The sequence below is a fragment of the Convolutriloba macropyga genome, chromosome 10 (assembly GCF_964194025.1).
Source record: "Convolutriloba macropyga chromosome 10, txConMacr16.3, whole genome shotgun sequence".
Taxonomy (NCBI): domain Eukaryota; kingdom Metazoa; phylum Xenacoelomorpha; order Acoela; family Convolutidae; genus Convolutriloba; species Convolutriloba macropyga.
In genome coordinates this window covers 18356105-18377955 of record NC_134477.1, presented here as the reverse complement: position 1 = coordinate 18377955, position 21851 = coordinate 18356105, and the positions used below count along the sequence as shown (strand labels likewise).

At 35.2% G+C, this 21851-nt stretch overlaps 1 protein-coding gene across 2 annotated transcripts in view; it reads right to left on the bottom strand.

Moving 5' to 3' along the window:
* LOC142348338 (uncharacterized) overlaps positions 1 to 18982 on the bottom strand; it is a 111446-nt gene extending 92464 nt beyond the window's left edge. For both annotated transcript variants that reach the window (XM_075399648.1, XM_075399649.1), the window contains exons 1-2: positions 18762 to 18982; positions 17857 to 18094 (exon numbers count right to left, since the gene is read on the bottom strand). In XM_075399648.1, the coding sequence (XP_075255763.1) occupies positions 17857 to 18094; positions 18762 to 18920 (397 nt within the window). In that variant the 5' untranslated portion in view covers positions 18921 to 18982. The remainder of the gene's footprint in view (positions 1 to 17856; positions 18095 to 18761) is intronic.
* Between the last annotated feature and the right edge of the window lie 2869 nt (positions 18983 to 21851).

The window sequence follows — 21851 nt, the reverse complement described above, 5'->3', positions numbered from 1 at the left end:
TTTGTGGTTTATGCTGGAGCATGAACTGAGCAAGGTCTGTGTTGGCTTGGGTTGGTGATGGCGGCAGATGGTAGCTCTGAAGGGTACCATTAAAGGCAGTTTCGGCCGGCGCTTGAGTTCGTTGGAATTGATCGCCAAAGACAGGTAAAGAATGCAAAGAACTCATATGCTGAGCAAATAATCTGGTGTCGTTAAAGCCCATATAGCAGGACCGACAACAATTTGTAAATTTTTGATGACAAGTCCTCATGTGTTGTTCCAGTTCAGAAAGTTTTCTACAAGTGAATGTACAAATACAACAGGTAAAGACTGGTAAACCTACTTCGTCGGGATGGTAGCGATGCTCATGGCGAGATTGATTTCCTCTGTTTGCAAAAGTTGCCGAACAATATTTGCAATTGAAAACCATAGTTGAAAATTTCAAGATTCAAAAGTTAACAGAGATAATGACAACTTTCGTAAACATGTAACTCAACTTCAAATGGCGAATTTATTTCTATTCCACACGAGGTTCATATAAGACGCTTGCAATTCAAACTTTCAAAATTTTCGAATTTGATTGGATAATAAGAGCGCGTCCCCGCTTTAGTCAACTAGTATGAACATATCAAGTTGCGTTGAACGTAAAGTAGCGCTTGACTTTACGTTTCTCACTGAACAACACTGACATGATAAAACTTGTTTGTTATTTTCGAATTATTAGTACAATATATGAAAAGTTTTTTTTAAAACCAGGGGTAGTTCCTTTTAGTTATTAGTTATATGTGATGTAAGAAAGCATATCAATTGCAATTTTTTTGATTTGCTAACTTTTAGGTTTAGTCAAAGTAAACTTTTATGAATTTTTAATGATCTTTCAATCAAATATTTTAATCTTTTTTCTTCATTTTCATAGATAATATGCTCCAATGACATAAGGGTAGAGGAAACATTTGTGTTTGAACCCGTTAGATGTAATATTACACTCCAGTAGCCGACATAAAAAGAAAGTTTTGATTTGATTTCCATAGAATTTTTGAATAATATTGCAAAAACATCGCTTTTTTTGTACACTTTGTTAAATTTTAAGTACAAGGGATGCTTTGGACGGTTATCATGCATAGTTTTATTACTGTCACGGTGTTTGAACAGCTAAAAAATCTACTAAAAGCAAATGAAATGTTCAATTTTTTTCGCTTAATGCTGCAAAAAACGCAATTTTTGTAATTTTTTTTTACTGTAGATGCCGATGGGTGCGTCTGACGTTGTTGGTCATCATAACCAAAAATGCTCCCCGGGCACTAAAACGTAGGAACCGACAAGAAAAAATCCCACATCTTTATCAGGAAAAAAGTTAGATTTTCTGTCAATCATGATCAATCAATGTCATCACATGACAGCCACTGACAAGCCCCCTGTTGCAAGCATTTTTCGATGACAGCTGTAATGAGATGATTTTGTCTCCAGCCCCCAAAAAATCGGTTTTTTAGAAAAAACCTGGTGTATCATTATTATTTCGGGTACTTCAATTGCTAATTAATGCCAGATGTTAATGAGACGTTAATGTCCAGATGTTTTGAAAATCGGTGAAGGAGCCGTTTTTCGACCCTGACCCTTATGACCAAAAGTGACAAGCATGTACCACTGATTACAAATCCGTTTAAAAAATGGGAATTTTTTTTGTTAATTACTAATTAGACTAATTAGTTGCTAATTAGCTGTTAATTAATGGTTAATTATCTCATGAAGGATTGAGTTTATTTTGACGAGCGTTATGAGCTTTTTTGTAGTACAGTGTCTGATAGTGTCAACCCAATAGTCAGTTTCATCCCAACTATCTGTTGGAGCCGACTTTTTTGGGGTCAAAGGTCACCATCAAAAACAAAGAAAATTTTTTTCGTTTTTTTCAACTTTTTTAGAAGAAATGTGGTCAATTTTTTTATTCATATCGGTAGCCCACAAAAAACAGTTGGTGATGGCGTTCAGGTTTTGAGTTTTTGTTCCGTCGAAAAAAATTTATTAAGCAAAAAAACCGGAAAAATCTTTTTTTAAAAAAAATCCTTTCTTTTTTTGTCCTTTTTGCTGAAAAAATGATGTTTTACTAGTTTAACTAACACCTGAAGGTATACCCAACAGGAGCGCTGATATTATATCAGCATACGAAGAACAATTTGCTAAATGAAGTTTTTGTTTGATAAGGACTTTATGCATTTTTTGAAGCTTTTGTTCAAACCTAATTTTACATTTCAATAGCTTCCTCAACAAATTTTCTTTCAACCAATCAGAAGCTTGTTTGCTTCCTGCTATATATTCGAACACGTTTGAACATATCCATTTTGAAAATTTTCTCCCAACTTTGTCTAACTAAACGATACTATTTTTGTGAACATGTTTGAACATGTCCATTTTTGTAAAAATCTGATTCTAAAGTCTGCTAGCTATGTAAAAACATTAAAAGAAGAGTGTCAATTAGCGAGCTATTCACAAAAGATAGTAACACAACACACCAAAGTGCAAAGGAAAAACAATTCAATATTAAATAAGTTGTTAGAGGTCAAAAAAGTCCATTAAAGAGTCTTCTTGTCTTCGTTTTTTTGGTGCTCCGCATACTACTGGAGTTTCCGAGCAATTGGGTGTCTTGACATCGGCTGAATTTGTTTGGGGCTGTGGTGTCTGAAAGTTTGAACCAGATAAAATGTTGACATCAAACTGACTTGCAAAATTGTCAGAGATCTTGTTCTTCCTCTGGAAATCCTCAAAGAGTGACGGACTTGGGGTTGGAGTAAAAGTTGGGCTTGGATCCACAGCAGGAGTTGTTGGAACACTGACTGAAACACTCGGTGGCTGACTGTCCGGTGAGGATGGTGATGATTTGACAACCCACATATCACCCAAATTTTCGTAGGCTTGATATGTACCGAGTTGATTCTCGAATAAGGGCACACAATCGCAGTCGTATCTGTACAAGATACGTCTCACTTCCTCCACACTGTTGTGCCTTTACAGAGGAATTTGGGGTCACATCTGTTTTATATTGGTTTTATGTAAATTGTGTGTGGTCTCTGCACTATACATACTATCTAGGGTCACATCTGTTCTAAATCAACTTGTATGTAAAATACATGGGTGCCTACACTATTAATGGTTAACTATCTCCCACACAGAAGTGTGGGTTGTGCTGATAAATTTATTGCTTCATATACAAAACACATGTACTTAATATCTTTGTTCGCAAGTAGGTTCTGGTGGTTTATAGAGGTATGGTCTTAATTAACTATTATCTAAAAATGAACACAAGTACAAAATTCTTTCCCAACATGTGTTTCACAAGGTTTGCCTTCTCTAGGACCAAACAAAAGATTGGAGCATGGACACGCCTACTTGCATAATTCAGATCTTTGTTTATAGCATGTGGTTAGCCGCACGGTGGTTCCTTTACAGAGGAATTTGGGGTCACATCTGTTTTGTTTTGGTTTTATGTAAATTTTGTGTGGTCTCTACACTATTTTATCTAGGGTCATATCTGTTCTAAATCAACTTGTAAAATACATGGGTCCCTACACTATTAATGTTTAACTCTCTGCAACACAGAAGTGTGGGGTTGTGTTGATAAATTTATTGCTTTATATACAAAACATATGTACTTGTTATCTCTGTTCGCAAGTAGGTTCTGGTGGTTTATAAAGGTATGGTTTTAATTAGCTATTATCTAAGGTCACATACGTATAAAAGTCTAAAATGAACAGTCTCAAGTACGCCGTGGGGCGTACTGGAGATTGTATTTACCAATCACTTGGATTTAATTAAAAATATGGCGACACTGGTTTGATCCCAACTTGCCGCGCCTCCTAACTTCGTAGTTATTTACATTAAGAGCAAGTGATAAAACAAGTTGCCTACCATGCCTTTTACTTCCTCAAAAGACACACAGTTTGGAGATTGCTATTTCGACATTTCCCAAACTGAAAAGCGTTTGGTCAAGGCAACTTTAAAAACTTACGAAAGAACCGGAACATATGTGTTTCTAAAGTTGTTCAAGAAAGCGGCCGAGGATTACGAGTTTGAACAGAGAATTTCTCTAACTCTAGAAGAGTTTGAAATTTTAGTCAAAAAAGCAGAAAAAATACGTGAAGCTGCTGCAACGCAAGATTCAAAACCACCCCCAGCAAAGAAGCAGAAATTTGATCAGTGTAGTAGAGATGGTGGAAGCAATGTTTGAGCGCTCTCCCAACTATTTCAAACAATTTCAAAAGCAGTTCAAGTTTTTAATTGCTGATGAAAAGCCAAACTTAACAGCTTCGAATAACTATGCTGTGTGTCCTCATTTTGAGTCTGAATTTTGTCAGTTACCAACTCACCATTTTCACGTTCTGATTGAGAGTGCAATCGATGTTGAGACCATGAAGCCAATCAAAATTTTTGCAGTTCCCTGTCTCTTCACTACCTTCAGACACTTATTTTCAACCTCAACGAGTCTGGAATTTAAAGGAGATACATTTTCAAAATTACAGCTTGCCGTTGACTTTAATAACAAATCTGGAGACAAAATGGATACAGCAAATGTACGCAAGCGACTTCCACCCTTGGCAACAGCGGCAACCAAACTATCAAAATCTACAGCGGTCACTAGCGGAATCTCAAAAACATTGGCGAGATCTACATCAATTGTACCACAGAAAACAATTCACAATTTTGTATGTTCTACAATTTCTTCGAAAACTCAAACTGATCAATTTAGTAGTGAAACTTTAAAAAGAGTGGAATCAATTTTGAGTGGTCCCCATTCTGGTGCTTTTTGTCAGATTATGGATATATTTATGAGTGATTTTGGAAAACTAAACATTGATTCTGATTTACTATTTGTTCGTCTTGTATATGAAGAAAAAATTCAGTTTTAAAAAAAAATTTATTTCACAATATTAGTTTTGTTAGAGCATCATGTGAAGAGCAAAGCGAATCAATTGAAAATCACTACAATTTACAATTTGTCTATCATCAAATATTAAATGAGCAATAAAAATACAAAAGAGGCCACACAATTCTGAGTTTTGACCTTGAATTGGTTGGTTTTCAAGTAATTGGTGAAACTGTACATTGTTTTTTGCAAGTATTCTTGTAAGAAGACAAGGATCGTCCAAGGGGATCAGCAAACAGAAGATGGTCGTTCTTTTTACAAATGAGGAGCCAGTGCGTGCCAGGACTTTGAGATTTTGACGCGTTTACTATTAAAAAAGTGTTTGATTTCAATTTTGAAGGAAAATTGTCTGCTGCAAATACACCTCGAAATTTGTGCTTTAGTTTTTGACATCTCTGAATTAAACCATTAATATCATCTTCGTCCATCATCAGTTTGTTAGAATATGATTTTTTGACACTCGTCGCGCAGTATCAACACAAATTGTACTAGCTTTTTCTCCAATAATAAAAATTTCAATGTTGGTCGGTAACGCTGCTGAAAACTTCAATTCGATAGATATGGAACAGTTTGTTAGCTCCGGGTGTATAAAATCATGAGAAGCTTGTTGGGTGCTAGTCAGATCAAATACCATTATAAAATGGTTGGGATAGTCTGACAGACTTATTCCATGCCCATTATCAATATAGGCTAAATCGGATATTGTATTAAAATAAAGGCGTTTGTTATCATTTGCAGATATTGGGCTATCAGCCACTGGTAACCCGTTGCGATAAATATATATCTGTTCCAAGTCAAATTTTTGAAAAAAAATAGGATTTTGCATATTGTTGCCCAAAAAAGCTTCGTTCGTATTGAGACAAATTGCTAGTCTTCGGATTGGCTCTCGTGCAAAAATGTCCTCTTGCTTCCAACTATGCAGACCAGTTGAAGCCAAAAACGTCTTTGTCAAAGTTTCAAAGTAGGGATAGGCAGCAGGGCTAGTAAGCAAGGTTTTTTCAATGGCAGACACGACCTCGTCATTCAATGTCATCTTGCGAACGTACAAATTAGCTTCAACAATTTTCACCTTGTGATGTTTTGCAGCATCATCCGAAATGATGACAAAATCATCAATAGATTTTCTGAATGCAATACGAAGAGTTACACCACTGAGCAGATGTTTATCACATGTGAAAAAGTCTACCGCTACTTTACCATAAAAAGTGCATTCTGCTGACTCTCTGACTGAGTTTTTTCTTCGAGCAATTTCACCTGCTTTTATTGCAGATGGATCTTCTTCGTAAGAATAGCCTTGACATGCCAACCAAGTGTTTTTTGCGTCTTTGTTATGTGAGAACTCAGTTTCTATAAAACTCTTGTGTGCGTAATTTCCATTTGCGTTAGAGATTTTCAACCCGTTGGCTGACACTGTGCAGTCAGAGAAAAGTGAATGTAGCACATTATTGCAAAAGTATGGAGCATCGGTTTTAGCAGTGTCAGCAGTAGCTGCCCCGTCATATTTGAGATCAGCTCCCGAAGACTGAACAATTTGGCATTTGACTTCCAAAAAAATTTTTTGTAAATCAATAAAGTTGTTACGGTCACCAGTTACCTCGAACTCTAACATGGGTCCACCAGGACTATAAACAGGTCCCAATTTTTGACAAAAACTTCCATCGAAAGTCACCAAGAGCGCCGGCTTCTCAAACAGATCCAAAGAGCTATGGGTTGCTTCGTTTGGTAACAGGTTAGCGATCATATTTAACTTTAGAAAAGAAATCAGACCGACTTCTTTTTGGAACTTTTTGTTTTGAAATGAACAACTTTTGTTTGGTTAATGTTTTCCTTGGTGATTTTTTTGAGCGACTCCTAATCGTTTTTCTTTGTTGCCGAAATCTTGCTCCCCCTGTTTGTTTTTTAATAGTGTTGCTTATTGTATTTTTGAGTGCTTGTTTGGGTGATTTTTTACTGCTGACAACGTCTAGCAGCTCTGGAACACTTTGCTTTAAAAGTTCTTTTCCAATACGTTTTGCAGTAGGAAGAATGAAACGTCGAGCTAGGGGCAAAGCGACCCGCCCAATTCCCGCAGCTAATGCACCAAAACCACTGCCTCTTTGCCGGTAGTGGCCAGAGAAATGTGGTAAGGATGTTGCTTGGTTAGCGTAGTAAGAGTCCATGCTAATTGGAAATTTTTTTGAACTGAAGAGTTAAAATGACTTTACCGGTTCCCGAAAAGGGAAACAATTCTCCCGTTTCTGTGCGAAGCTCAATCGATATTGATTGTATGGTGTTTGATAAGAGTTTTTTGTAATCTAAATTGGAAAAAACAATTCGATGAGTTGGTTCAAGCTCGCAGACACTACCGTTTTTCAGACGTTGTATTGAATCAATGACTCGAAGCAAGGGGGCTTTTGTATCACCGACGTACTGGTACTCAATAATATTCGTATTTATAAAAATTAAGTGCTTTCCCGAGCAAAGATCAATGGGAAATTCTCCATAGTATGCTGCCGTTCCATCACTTTTCATTAGTCTGTTTGATGTTGCGCTTTTCATTTTGTACCCCATGTGTACTCCACTGCCATCTGGAATGCCCGAAAAACCAATAATGCTGGGAATTTCTTTACTGGGAAAAGTAATTACTTCATTTTCACCCATCAAAATTTCAAACTTTCCAGTTTTCTTGATCTCTCTGAATGAAAAGTTTGGTAGTCCAACAGTTCTTTTGATAGTAGTTAGTATGTCAACAACTGAATTATAAGTTCCTGTCATGATAGACAATTTTTCACCGTTATACGGACGAGAGATCACATTGGCTTCGGTAGCCCTTTTCTGGCTTTCTTCGTACCCTTTTAAGCTATATACTACCATGTCTCCATTTACAAAATGCTCAATTTTTGTGGGGAAAATGATCTCGCTGAGAGCTACTCTCCAGTCACCAGCGAGTTGAATTTCATCATTGAAAAAGTTTCGAAATGAACTGAGGGTGTTAGAGTCAAAAATTTCCATTGAAGCAGATGAAATAACATGCACAGTGAATTCATCGGTGAAACGGTTTTCACTCATTTTTTTCTACACGAACAAGCTGTAACTCTGGTTGATAAAATTTACCATCAATTTTTTCACCGTTTGCATCAATAAGTGAATACGTTGGCGGATTGAAGGTTGCGAAGCTTTCTACTTCAAAAACTTCGTCGGTGAAAGATTGTTTATACCCTTTCCTGAAGGCTTCGTCTTTTTTGACAATTCTAACAAAATCTCCAACGTAAAATTTGGGTCTCTGAAACTTGATTGTTTGAGCGCTCAACGAGACAAGTCGTGGAACATCCTTTTTAGTGACTTTATTTGGAGCAAGTTTGGTTACTCGGTTGACTCGTGAATTAATTGTTTTCACAAATTGATCCAGTTAATCTATGTAGGAGTATGTCCACTTTTCTTCAAGGTACTTGTAGATAATGTTTTTAGTGACCGAATGTTCCGCTCTGCGAATGCAGACTTTTTTTCACTAAAAGTGCTGTATAAATGAATTCCTCGTTTGTTGCATAAGGTTTTGAAGGCTCCAAGAAACTCTGTACCATCATCAACCCACACTTTTTTTAAAGGCCGAGGCAGTTTCCGTTGCATACTTTGTTTTTAAGGGCTCCACACGAAGGTATCTGGAAAGACAGTTGACCGCAACCAATAAATATTTAACTTTTCTGCTGTATTTTGCTAGTTTATCCATATAAGCCAAGTCAACGGACCAAATTTCATTTATGACTTTTACTATTGACGGGAACGTTACCGTTGACAACATTAAGCAAACACTCGCAAAGAAAGTTAATAAAACTAGTTGGTGCCAACTTGATTAGTTCTTTTGACTTTATGTCCGATGTCTCTAACATTCGCCGCAGCATACAAAGCTCTTTCTCATTACTCAAATTGGTCATAACAGCTTTAGCTGGGGGAAGGTAAAAAACGGATGGTCCTGGTGGAACAATATTGGAGCAGTGACGTAAAACGTCCGATGTTTTTGGATCCAGATCGATCAGTAAAAGACCAAAGGGTTGTTTGGTTGCTAGCTCGTAGCTATCTTTCAAAAATTGCGTGTTATTACGCTGTCGACCAATTAAACCAATCTGTTGAATGTCACGGGGTGATTTAAAAAAAATGATGTGTGTTGTATTAAGATCAATAGTTCGTGACCATTTACTTTGTTGAAATAAATTGTGTTTTACGTAAATTACACTAATGTTTTGTGACGTCCTGCTGTAGCCAATTTCGAAAACTCTGTCATTAAAAATCTCTTCACCTGAATCGTCAAACACCAACAGACAGTTTTCGAGCTCCGATATCAAATCGAAGCTTGAAAATTTGGTAAACTGTATGTTTAGTTTTGCCTCTAGTGACTTAAATTTGGGTTGTTCATGTTGGTAGAAATAAAAAATCGAGAGGAACTTTGGAGAAAAAGTGTTTTCGAGTAACATTCTGAAAATAAGATCTGTTTTTCCACAACATGACGGACCGCAAACGGCCATAAACAGCCGGTCAGTTGTTGAAATGATTTTATTCATAATTTTGGGTTGGGAAGAGCGTATCCAACTGTACAAAAAAGAAGAGAAAACCAAAATGTAGACTCTTCACATTCAAGCTGGAAAAACACAAGTTTTACCAGAGAAACTATTATGAGAAAAATTATAATAAAAACTTGTGTAAAATAAACAACTTCTGATCGTGGTATCCTTGAATTACAAAACCTCCATGATCGTCTTTCATGGTGATTATCATCAAACACTAAGTCAGTTATTGCCCCGCCTGTATCTAACTGATCCTCTGCTTTACTCATTTCAAAATAAGTTTTCTAAAAAAAGATGTAAATTTGGTTATTTCATTATATAAATTTCATAAGATACAAATTGTGAGTTTTGATTATCATTGATAAAAGTAATGGTGTAGTTCGCATTTACTCTGTCAGTTTTTTCTCTGAAAACAATTGACTGTACGTTGTTCTTTTCAATTCTTCGTCTTATTTCAGCTGGAAGGCTCTTATCGTTCAGTGACATCAGAACTGGTTCTGCACGCTTGGGCATAGGTAAAGGGGTTAGTTTCAGCTTTCGCATTTTCTCTTCCAAAGACATGGTACAATTGAAAGTACTCCAAAAGTGAAAGGTATTTCTTGAAGGCTTCTATTTCAGCTCCAGAACAGACAATTTGCTGTTTCCTCAGTAGAGTTTGACCACGACTGTCAACTTTTTCCTCTTTGACAAATGTAGCTGTTAATTGATTTTCATCCGCTATACAACTGTAAACCACTAAATTTGGGGACAAGTTCACTTGAAGTAGAGACGATGCTGCTTTCTCGGACCGTCGATTCATTCGTTAGCCACAGGTAAAAAAGTGTAGCTTTTTTTCTTGCACAGTGTTGATTTCTTTGCCGCTTAGGACAGCTTAAAACATGTAAAGTACAAATTGGTGTCTCGTGAAAAAATTTCAAATTTTCAATTTTTGGACATAATAAAATCTCTAAATTGATAACGTCCTTTTTGAGAAGTTTCTGAATAGTTTCTGTTTTTTCTGTTCCCTTCGCATAAAAAGTTGCCAAGGGAAATCGAAGTGCTATGCTATCAAAAATTTGTTGCAAATAACAATATGGATAATCTCCACTCTCCCAATTCAAACCATGGAGATATTTTGACACCCAACTGTATGATCGTCTCTCACCCGAAGACAGTATGTTGAATGAAGTTGGGGGTAAAAATGACACAGTATCACAATAATTTTCTGTCGAAACAGCTAGTTCTTTGATAATAAAACCAGACTTTTTATGTCGAAAGCCTTCAAAATCAAGAACAACTGGTCTTGATTTCAACATTCCAGCAAACTGAACAAATTGCTTTTAAAAGTCTTTACATATAGACAGAAGGCAAGTCCTGTCACGTGACCAAGATACTCGTTTGTCACTGGACACGGTAGGACATACGAATAGCCCGGCCCTTTTTCACTATATTCAAAGACAAAACCTGAAGCGTCGTGAAGTATAGCATGCAACCTCAAAATTTTATAAGACTTGAAATACTTGTCCAGAGACGAATTATCAATACCAATCAGTCCACCATAGAGTCTCATTTTCATCGCAATATCCAAATCAAGATCAGGATCCAAGTACTGACATGTTGCCAAGAAATAAAAAAACCTTTCACCGTATTGAAAATAATCCTTTTTCAATTCCTTGTAAATTTCGTGAATAGCTTTCAAATCAACCGTCGCTAGGGTTGTCATGGCGGAAAAATGAGTTTCAAGGCCGCCTAATCCCCTTAATCCCTTTCCGTCTAGGATAACCCCCTATTATCCCATGTTTAAGTATCGTAGTATAACCCCCCCCCCCCCTCTCTTGAGACAGTATTTACTTACTACTCACATAAGGTTCCGACCCCGCTCATCCACATTCTTGACTTAATTGGCTACCAAATGATAAAGATAGAAAACTTTCAAAACCATACATATCATCCAATAAACAACCAATGGAATACAATAATGCCACGCTAGAGGGCCGATGAACGTTGTTGATAATAGGACTACTAGAAAGGACAATAATAAATATCAAACAACAAACATTATTTACGACCAAAACTCCATGTCTATAATTAACAAAATCATAACAAAATCAAACTCGCATCAGATAAAACCTAAACGAAACAATTTGACCTATACTTCAAGAAAAGATATGGGACCTGTCTTCAATGCGACTGCTTAACAGGTCGACAGGAAAGAACAAAGAGGTGCGGAGTTCAAAAATACATTCCTATTTTTGAAAACAATTAATTTCACCGTTATTAATGTCATTAGATATCAAAATAATCCCTAAAATGTTCAATTAATTCTCCATGGGAAGTAATTGAGACATGTTATTATCGAATATTCAATTTGAAAAGAAAACAAAAATCCTATAAATGTACAAATATAAAAAAAATCTCAAAGATTTTTATGAAATCTCGTAGTAACAGTAGTAACGAAGCCGAAAAACAAATGTTTGAAGCTAAATCCACTTATAGATATTAAATTAAAGCTCACTGGAAACGGGCTGTGAACTGTATTTACAGGGACTGAGCTAAAAATTGATCGAAAAACTTTTAAAAAATGATGAAGCTCAAAAACCCAAATATGTTTTTAAAAACAAACATTATCAAAGTCATAACAGACTTAAGATTTCAACAAACAGCGATGCATTAAATTGCAACACCTCAGGAAGCCAATTGGGCCTGTTCATAATGAGACTAAGTCACGATCCCGCAAAATAATAAAAATATAAAGAAGCAAAAACTTCAAACAATTTTACGATCGCACACTGTTCAAGGCACAATAATTTTAAAACGCTACACTCAAGAGCTGTAAATGGTCACTTTCTCCTCATCTTAACATCAAAAATATAAAAGGACTACGCAGACATGACAACAACAAGAAACCCAAAAATTGAACAGTATAGGCATCTCGAAAAGTTTTTTATGAAATTAATGGTCGAAGTAATCAGTCACAACGCATAACCGAGCGCCAAATAAAGTTTGAATCAACAAAAATAACTAAGACGGGTTATCAGTGAGATTGAGTTACATGGTTACGAAAATGAAAGCAAAAAAGATACAGTTGAAATTTTTTTTTTTAAATTCAGTTTGAAAGTAATTAAAACAAACAGCTATAAACTCAAATCTTTAACTAGGTTGATTTAAACGTACTGGGGAGGCAACTGAGACTTATCGTTATCAGTTATATGGCGTACAACAACAAAAAAAACGACAAAGAGGCAAAAACAAAAAAAAACAATAAATTCTGCGAGATAGATTTGTTTCAGCCCAAAAAGCATAAACTATATGACAAAAACAGTTAACATATTCAGATAAGCCTTTTCAACGCTGTGCATTTTCCCTGCTATGCATTCTTTCAATTGGACTTGTCATTAATGTGATAATTCCACAAGGAAACAAAACGAAATAAAATATGCAATTATGCTCAAAAATTTTTTAAAAAAATTGAAAATAGTAGTATCAAAACAAAGAAACCGTTAGTTTAGCATAAAACTGTTAAGGAACTTAATTTATAATCCACAGGAAATCGGATTCTGCCTTTTTTACAGAGACTGAGCCCGAAGTTGAGAGAAATAAGATAAAGTAGTGTCAAAGTTCAAAAATTCACCGACATTTTCTTTAAACAAATATATCAAAGTCTTAACAGACATTAGATAACAACTGAAGGAAATGTCCAGGTTCATTTTTAACTCCTAAAAGATAACTGGAACTTTGATTGGGGACAATAAGTCATAGGGCTACAAAAAAGATAACAAATGAACGCAAAACTCAAGAAGTCCAAAAACTTTTTATGAAAATAATTGGTCAGAGCCATAAAAATCATGACCATAACTCTGAAAACGTAAAAAAATCTCGCTGGGCCTCATTTATTGTAGATAGTATCTGTCATTAATTGATCCCTGGTTTGAAATTCTTGTCAGTAATTTACAAGAAAAACATTTACATTGCGGAAATATTTTGAAAGAAAGGTCGTGCCCCATAGAATCTTTCAAAAAATTTTATCGTTGGGATCCATGGCGTGATCAATATCAACCCAGTAATTGCTGCGCGTCTAACAAAATACTCATTGTTTAATTATTGGATTTAAATTTGCAAAAACTGGCTTAATTATAATTCAAGAAGAATCTCAAAGCCAGCGGTGGTACAACTAACTCGTTTGTTAGCTTAAAAAGAATATGACCGTAGTTTTAAGGTATCTACTTCCGGCAAACTTAAAGCAAGTGGGCTAAAAAAGCGAATTTGGTCCCAAAAAAAGTCTGAATTTAAAAAAAATAGCATAAATTCTAGCCAAAAAACTCGGATCGAACAATTCAGCAGCCCTCCTCTATCTTTAGAGATAAAATGAATAACACTACAGTTGACAAATTGAACAAATTTTAGCAGAATTGACGAAAATTAGGTCAAAAACACCGAAAATGTGAATAAAAACAGCTGAATCACGTCTAAATTTCACAAAACTTTAATCCCCGATAACTCCTTATAAAAAGCGAAAATTGAAAAATCTTTGTAATTCCATATTCTACGCTGGACGGACTTTTTAATGATACCATTCACAACTCTCTACGATGATTATTATCGATCGGCCAAAATTGATTATAATCGATCGGCCAATTATATCGATCGGCGAAAATTGTCTATCAAAAAAACCCATTTGAGTATATAGTTCCTCCCCCACTATAGTGGGCGGAACAATAATTGGAAAACCACATGAGCACGTAATAACACGTGCTCTCATCGTATTCTAATTCTGGAGTAACCCTGAAAACAAAATTGCACCCTCAAAAACCAACTCGTCTAATGTCAAGTCTTTACAAGATTTCTAGTAACAACGCAGCCAAAGATGATCACGACAATACGTTTTTCATAATAATTCTAGTGCATTTCGTATTTATGTCAAGAAGGAACACTTCAACTGAAATTAAATTGGTCAGTTCATCAACAATATTTCTGAAGTACAAACTTTAGCGTGGAAACATAACGTCAGTTAAATGAACATTTATTTAACTTCTAGTAGTTAATCAGCATACATTTTGTTTGTGTCGTTTTCTCAGAACTTTGAGGTGATAAATCAAAAATCCACCACAATCGGACCAATTTCTCTCGATCGACAGGTAAGGTGTCGGCTTGATTGTAGCTATCTCAAGATTGGGGATTCCAAAAATACTTACAAAAACAAAACATAGCTGGCAGATTGCCAGAAAATAGCCTCAATAGATTCGTAGACCGGCAATATTTCTGAAGTAAACTTTAGCGTGGAAACATAACGTCAGTTAAATGAACATTTATTTAACTTCTAGTGGTAATCAGCATACATTTTGTTTGTGTCGTTTTCTCAGAACTTTGAGGTGATAAATCAAAAATCCACCACAATCGGACCAATTTCTCTCGAACGACAGGTAAGGTGTCGGCTTGATTGTAGCTATCTCAAGATTGGGGATTCCAATAATACTTAAAAAAACAAAACATAGCTGGCAGATTGCCAGAAAATAGCCGCAATAGATTCGTAGACCGGCGGTCTAAAAAAACAGTAAAGACAGACCAAAAAAATTGGTCTTTTCATTGAAGGCTGATCTGTTATATTTTGATTAAAAATCTGTATAAGTTAGTGCTGCCTCTATTAGCTGATCTCAAACAACCTTCATTTAGAGTGACGCACACCCATTTGACCTTTTCTTTTTGAACTAAAGAAAATAAAAGTCAATTTCAAATTGAGGAAGTCATTTTTGAGAGTGAGGTAAGTCAAGTGTGATCAAAAATTTAATCACGCACATGAACAAAAAAACTCGCTCCACTATGAGCGAAAAATGACGTCACACATGCAATTCAGTTGAAATTGCATGAACGAATGAACAAAAGTGGCTGTGACGTCATATGGTCGTAACGAAAATCATGACGAAATAAAAAACATAGCCGGAAGAATTCAGGAAGCAACTCGAAGCATAAGAACTTGACAAAAAAACCGTAAATGCAGCTGAATCCTTTACCTTATGTATTAAACCATGAATTCATTAGCCCCCCCCCCCCCCCCGGTCTGATCTAAAAATTGGGCGATATTTAAACCACTGTCAATAAGAGAAAAATGAATTAAAAAAATATTTATCATTGAAAACCTTCGGTAACGTTAAGTGCAAAATAAATAGGATATTCAAAACAATGATAGGCTGAAAAAGCTGACAGGGCTATGAATTGTCCTCAAATTATTCATGATTCTAATCTCAAAAAGATCGCGAAAGCAAACGGCAGATAATAACTACTTAAGAAACTAAATTAAATTTTTCAAAAAAATGCTTGAAGTTAAGAATCAGAAAACTACTAGAGTCAGATTTTTAATCACTGCAATTAAGGCAAAAACAACATACACTTCTTTCTTTTTGTATATGTGCTGTTGTACATGGCAACATGATTTCATACTAATTCAAAAATGAAATTATAGAAAAGACATAAGCAACAGAATAATATTCAAAGGCAAAAAATCGTTTAAGAACAATACCAAGGACGGTAAAAAATCACAAGAAAAAGTAAAAAACGGACCTTCTGGAAAAGGCTCTCTAGCAAACTCTCAGTACTGCATTATGTTGAATGAAATCAATTGCAAACCAAAGAAAAGACCAAAATCTAAGAAAAAGCCGAAATTATTCAATTTTCTAATAACAGAGAAAATCAATATAACCATATAAATGTAGGTGCCAATACAGAGCTAGAATGATACTGGCTAGAATGTGAACTATATGGACACAATGTAAGGAACATCGTATCAAAGACTAATTCTTGATTTTTGAAAGTTGAAAATCAAATAAAAAACAAGAAAAACGAACACATTTCAGTTTTCAGCATTCGAGACATAGAAAAGACAATAAGTCATCTGAGACAAGCATTCATCCTCCTGAGCAGAACATTAAAAAAAAAGCAGGAATCAAACATACGAAACATTTTCCAAAAAAAACGGTCAAAAAAATTTTAAGACTGCATTCATAAAATAAACTTTAACTGTTTTTCAAAAATTTAACGCTAAAAAACGATTGCACTTTTTGTTGAACAAAATTAAAGCCCCTCATGTTGCACAAAAAGACTATTTCTAGTAATTAAAACCAAAATACAGACAATAAACTGAGAAAAATTGGAAAAAATACAAAAATCGGATTAACATATATACAATTTTATACAACAAAATTACATCGAGGTAGAAAGAGGCGTTCAGTATATGAATTATCCACGGGAAGTTGCCATATTATTTGATTTTTGACAAAAAGACGGCTAAAAGATCCGAAAATGAATAAATTAATAGGAAAAAAGCCGAAAATTAATTAAGAAATCAAGAAATATGTGCCAATTTTGAACTTGAAACAAGTTTTCAGGCACTACAAAACACTGTGTTATTAATTTCCAAGGTTTACATTTAAATATAGCATCGAATAAAAATAATTTCTACAAAAAAACCAAATTACAAGCAAAAAAAAAATGGGTCACTTAGACGAAAAACGGCTAAAACCGGTTATCTATATGCGCCATTCATTCAAAAACTACTTTTCAAAGTCAAAAAGTCATTCACTAAACGCAGCGCATGATCAAAAAACTTCTCTCGCTCAGAAAAAAATTAGTTCACACGGCAATTTTTCTCACTTTCGCTTTTAGGTCAAAACAGCGTCTGAACGAATAGTACTTCCGGTAAAAAAAAGAAAACCTTAAGAAAACCAATACTCCTCTTCGAGTCGTAAAAAAACCAAGAGAAGGCCAATAATAGCCCCAGCTATCGCTGTGCGGCTATTAAAAAGATTTAATGCCCTCGGGCTTCACTTTATCCATTTTTTTTCGACGAAGTAATCAATCAAACGAATAAAATAACATTCTAGAACAAAATGGCGAAACATTCTAGCAACAATTTTGGATAAAAAAGACATGACTGCTTTAATTGCTTTAAACTTCGTTCGAGACTAATTAATATACCTTTCCTAAGACGTGATCTCAAAAACTAGGTGATCAAATTGTAGTTTTTCAACAGAATAAAACCTAGCCGGAGATTGCCCAATGATAGCTGCGCTTGATTCCCATAAAATAAACAGGAACTGAAACAAGGTAGAAAAGAAACGAAAGCAAGGTAGAAGAGAAACCAGGCCCTCTCTACATGTAATAAGATACGTTCTGTGGAATTAAAGAGCTAAAATGGACCAAAGGGTCCTATCTATTTAGCAGGGGAACTGACTCGAAATGCAACTTCAACTGTACACGCCAATAAAAAGTTAAGGAAAATTTACCTTAAGGTAAAGTCATGTCAAGGAAAAATTAAGGTAAAAGTTACATTAACTTTTCCTTAAACAGAGTTATGTTAAAAAATTATCTGCAAGGCATATTTACTTTAAGGTGCGTTAAACTGTTTTCTAAAGTATATTAGCTCAACATTATTTAGTGTATAACGTGCCTAACCTTTATCACTGGTCGCTTGAGATCCACCCACAAATGTCAGATCAAAGGGTGCTTCACTCTGTACAGGATCGAATGAGCCAAACGAGTCAACAGAGAGACAAGGCCATGGCAACTTAATACTCCGAAAGAGGTCATAAACTGACATGTCTAGATCACCATCACCCACTCGTTTGCTTCCTGCAATGTGGGACGAGTTTCCATCTAAGTCGTTTTCAGCCAAAGACGAGACATCGTCATGCTGTAAATGTTGATCCAGATCCAGTGATTTGCATTAACTCAAACTAGTTACACCAATTTCTTAATGTAAAACCATAAATGCCAGCCGAATAAGCTAACTTGCGACTTAAAGCGGCAACAAGATCAAAGCGTAAAAAACTAAGCATTTATGCATAAACATCGATTTACAAAAGAATGAAAAAAATCACTCCTTTATTGGGACAAAATTGGGGTAATATAGGCCTTAAAGATTGTAAGGTTTCCAGTTTACATGAACCTTTTTAACTTTTTCCTTTACAAAACGTCTATGTTCAACTATTAGATGGCTGAAATTAGAAAATTGAGATAAAACTTATACGAGAATATACAGAAGCAAGCAACCTCCCTAACGAAAATATTAACAGAACTAACGATTCAAACAACGAGTCGAGCTAAGAAACAAATAATCGCTCCCGGTCTCTTAAGATCAGTACCCATAATCAACTTTCAGAAACTGTTCAAGCAAATTAAAAGCCTAAAATTACGATTTGGGAACAAAGAAGCATTGCCTAAAAGAGGATAGAAAAAAGAAGAAATATCAAACAATTTTGGCCAATGCGCTTGACGCTCAAAGTTGCCAAGAATAATTCAAATTTTTATTTTCCTCTAAAATGTAAATCACTGCCGAAAAACGAAGCAGATAACTATACGTCATAATCTCCTTCTTCATCTGAAGATTCCTCCGCGTGAACAATATCCTCATTGTCACTTATGACGTCATCACCGTCTGAAGAGATTACGTCATCATTGTCATCAAAGTGATTGTTACCATCTCCACTGTTGCCATTGTTCTCCATCGCAAATCTCATAATTTTTGTAATACTATATGCATCAAGATTTGAGATCAATCTCAACCATAAACAAATCAGATAAACCTGAAAATAACATCCATTTTTTGTTGCATTTACAGCCCCGTTTTCTAAGCTCTATGACGATTCTAAGCTCTTGAATTTTGAACACATTGTCATAGGTTCAAGCAAAAATATTTGCATCAAATTTGCCATCGTGTACAAATATATTGTTCCCATAAATCTGAACTAAATGAATGGACTTCATTTCCATTTCTAGTCGAACTTGAATATCAATGGCTACAAAACAATGTGCATTTGGTTGAGGTCTGTTCTTAAAAAGAGTTACCCTCATTGAAAGACCATTGGCAAAAGTATAATTTTAATTTGCATTCGAAAAGTGACTCAACCAATAGCTCTTGCATTGATAAAAACCATAAGAATAATCAAGTCAAACGCTAACATCTTCATACATGACTTACTTATAGACAACCACCAACAAACGATGCTAAAAACAAAAAATATTTAAAAAAAACATGAAAGAATAAAAAATTAATAATTCGTGAAACTAAAATTTACAATTCATTTAAAATTTATTTTTATTAAACTATCAGAATTTGGTTATCATAAAATGTTAGTGCACAGATATCAAAATCGTGATATGAAAAGACAAAGAACAAATAATTATCCATCTGGGCTAAGATTTATACCACCATCTGGGTTGCAAGATCATATTTGACTACAGCTACTTAAGGTCATATGCTTCAAATCCCTGAGAATTACACACACAAGTATTATTGGTGAAAGTCGTTCTACTTAAAACAGTTTTTGTAAACAAAGAACTTCAGATTTCCTCTGCCGTATATAGAGATCAAATGATAGGAAAGTAATATAATCAAATCAGATCAATAAGTAGTGAATCAAATGATCAGTTAGTGCAAAACAAGAAATATATTTTAACCTATGGAGTCAGCAGGAAATCAGCATAAAATTGAAACCAGAAACCATTCAATAATGGAATCCAAATTCAGAGTTTTGATTTCAGTTCTGCTGCTTAATCGCTCTCCGAAGAAAAATTTTGACTTAAAGCTACGAAAAACAAAACTTGCATTTTTGGTCGAATATTTTTGCAAGATTGTATATTAGCGGATTCGTTTTTGGCAAACACTAAACATTTGGACTTTTAAATGTTGGAACAGTTCGATTTAGCATCTGTTTCGACGCACAGTACAATTTGAGGCAATGACAAAATAAGCGTTGGACGACCAGCTAGTTTGACATCAATTTGAGTGGCTGTTGAGATCCGCATCGCACAATTAAAAGACCATGATGGAATCCTTATTCTCATTCACTTGTCAGCGATGATGTATCGTTCCAATTGTATCCTCTCAACGTAAATGGTTTTTCGCTCATTTTTAGCCAAATCTCGTAGTCAAGAATTCTCACATTTCTGGCGTTGCAAGTAAATTGTTCTGTTTGATGTACTCAAAGTGCAATAACGGTTATAACAGAAAAAGAGTGATGCTAAACAATTTAATTGAGCTAGATGAGTTTCCATTGTTTTGTGGAAAACACGACAAACTGAAGGTCACAGACAAATATCAAGTGAGGTGCAAAGGTAGTCGTTTAAAGAGAAGTCTTTGCAATTTCCGAGAATGGACCTCCGATGATCGATTGAAGGGCTTCTGTTTGATCCTGTGGAGGCATTGAAATGACGTGTGCACTGTAAACAAAAAATGAAGTTTTACGGGTTGCAATAGACTTCTCTAGAATTAGGAAAACTATGTGTAGTCCTCGTTTTATGGAGGCGATTTTTCGCTCATGTTTGCTGTCGTAATATGACTTGAATCTTTTTAGGGTAGTGCAAAGGAAAAACGATCAGTTGAATGTTTATTGCTGCCATGAATTGAGTCCAAGACTGCTACTAACGATTCAAGGGGTACGAAGAACATTGGCAATCATTTATCCAACAAGACGGATATGGAGCGGTAGCTTTTGATGTCCGCGAATAAAATAACAATTAGGCTAGTTCGAAAATTGAGATTGAGTTGTTTTTAAAATGCTGATCTGAGAAAACAATTATGCACAATCTCGTAAAATGTGAACTGTTAAAGATCGAATTGATCTTGAACTATCTTTACGTTTTCAGTTCCATTATCTTGCTGAATATCAGAAACTTAAGCAATGTCATTCCGGATAAAATTTCCGTTGCTGGCTTCGGGTACACTAAAAAAACTGGAGCATAATCGTCAAGTCGTGCAATAATTCCACAGTCTTGACATTTTCCGATCAAATACATTTTTCCACACTTTTCTGAACTGGCGATTGCAATTCTGAAAGTGTGCTAATCCAGTGACGGCAGCCGGGACTGCAACTGTTGCTGCTGCACCTTTTGTCCATTTCATTGTCCATTTTCTACTTCCGTGCTAAAAAAATTCGCAGTGAAGTTACGCATTAATTTACTGCTACTTTTGTTTCAATGTCAAATTTTGGAAGCATTGATTCCAAATTGAAGGCCTTTTCGGATGAGTTAAATGATCACGAAAAATTTACTGGGAACAAAAGTTACGCAGAAGTACTACAGAAAAGAAACCAAGAATTCTACATTGAATAATTTCTCTGCTAACAGAATTTTTGCTTCTCTATGAAAAAAATATCCCCTTAGTTAGCGCCTATTTGGTAATTGTTATTTTCGTAAAATTAAGACGAGAAAATAGAAATAAATACGCTGATATTTCATGATTCAGAAGATAAAGCGTATTGTGAGCCCAAAATTCAATCCAAATGATGTTCACAAAAATACTTACTTTGTTAGTCTACTAATAGTTGCGGCTTCTGTTGGCTTTACCATACTAAGATGTCGATTCTATGGTAAACAGCTGCGTGTGAGTTTATTTATTCTATTTCCCATTATGTTAAATAAATTTTTTAACTAAACTTACTTTCTCGCAG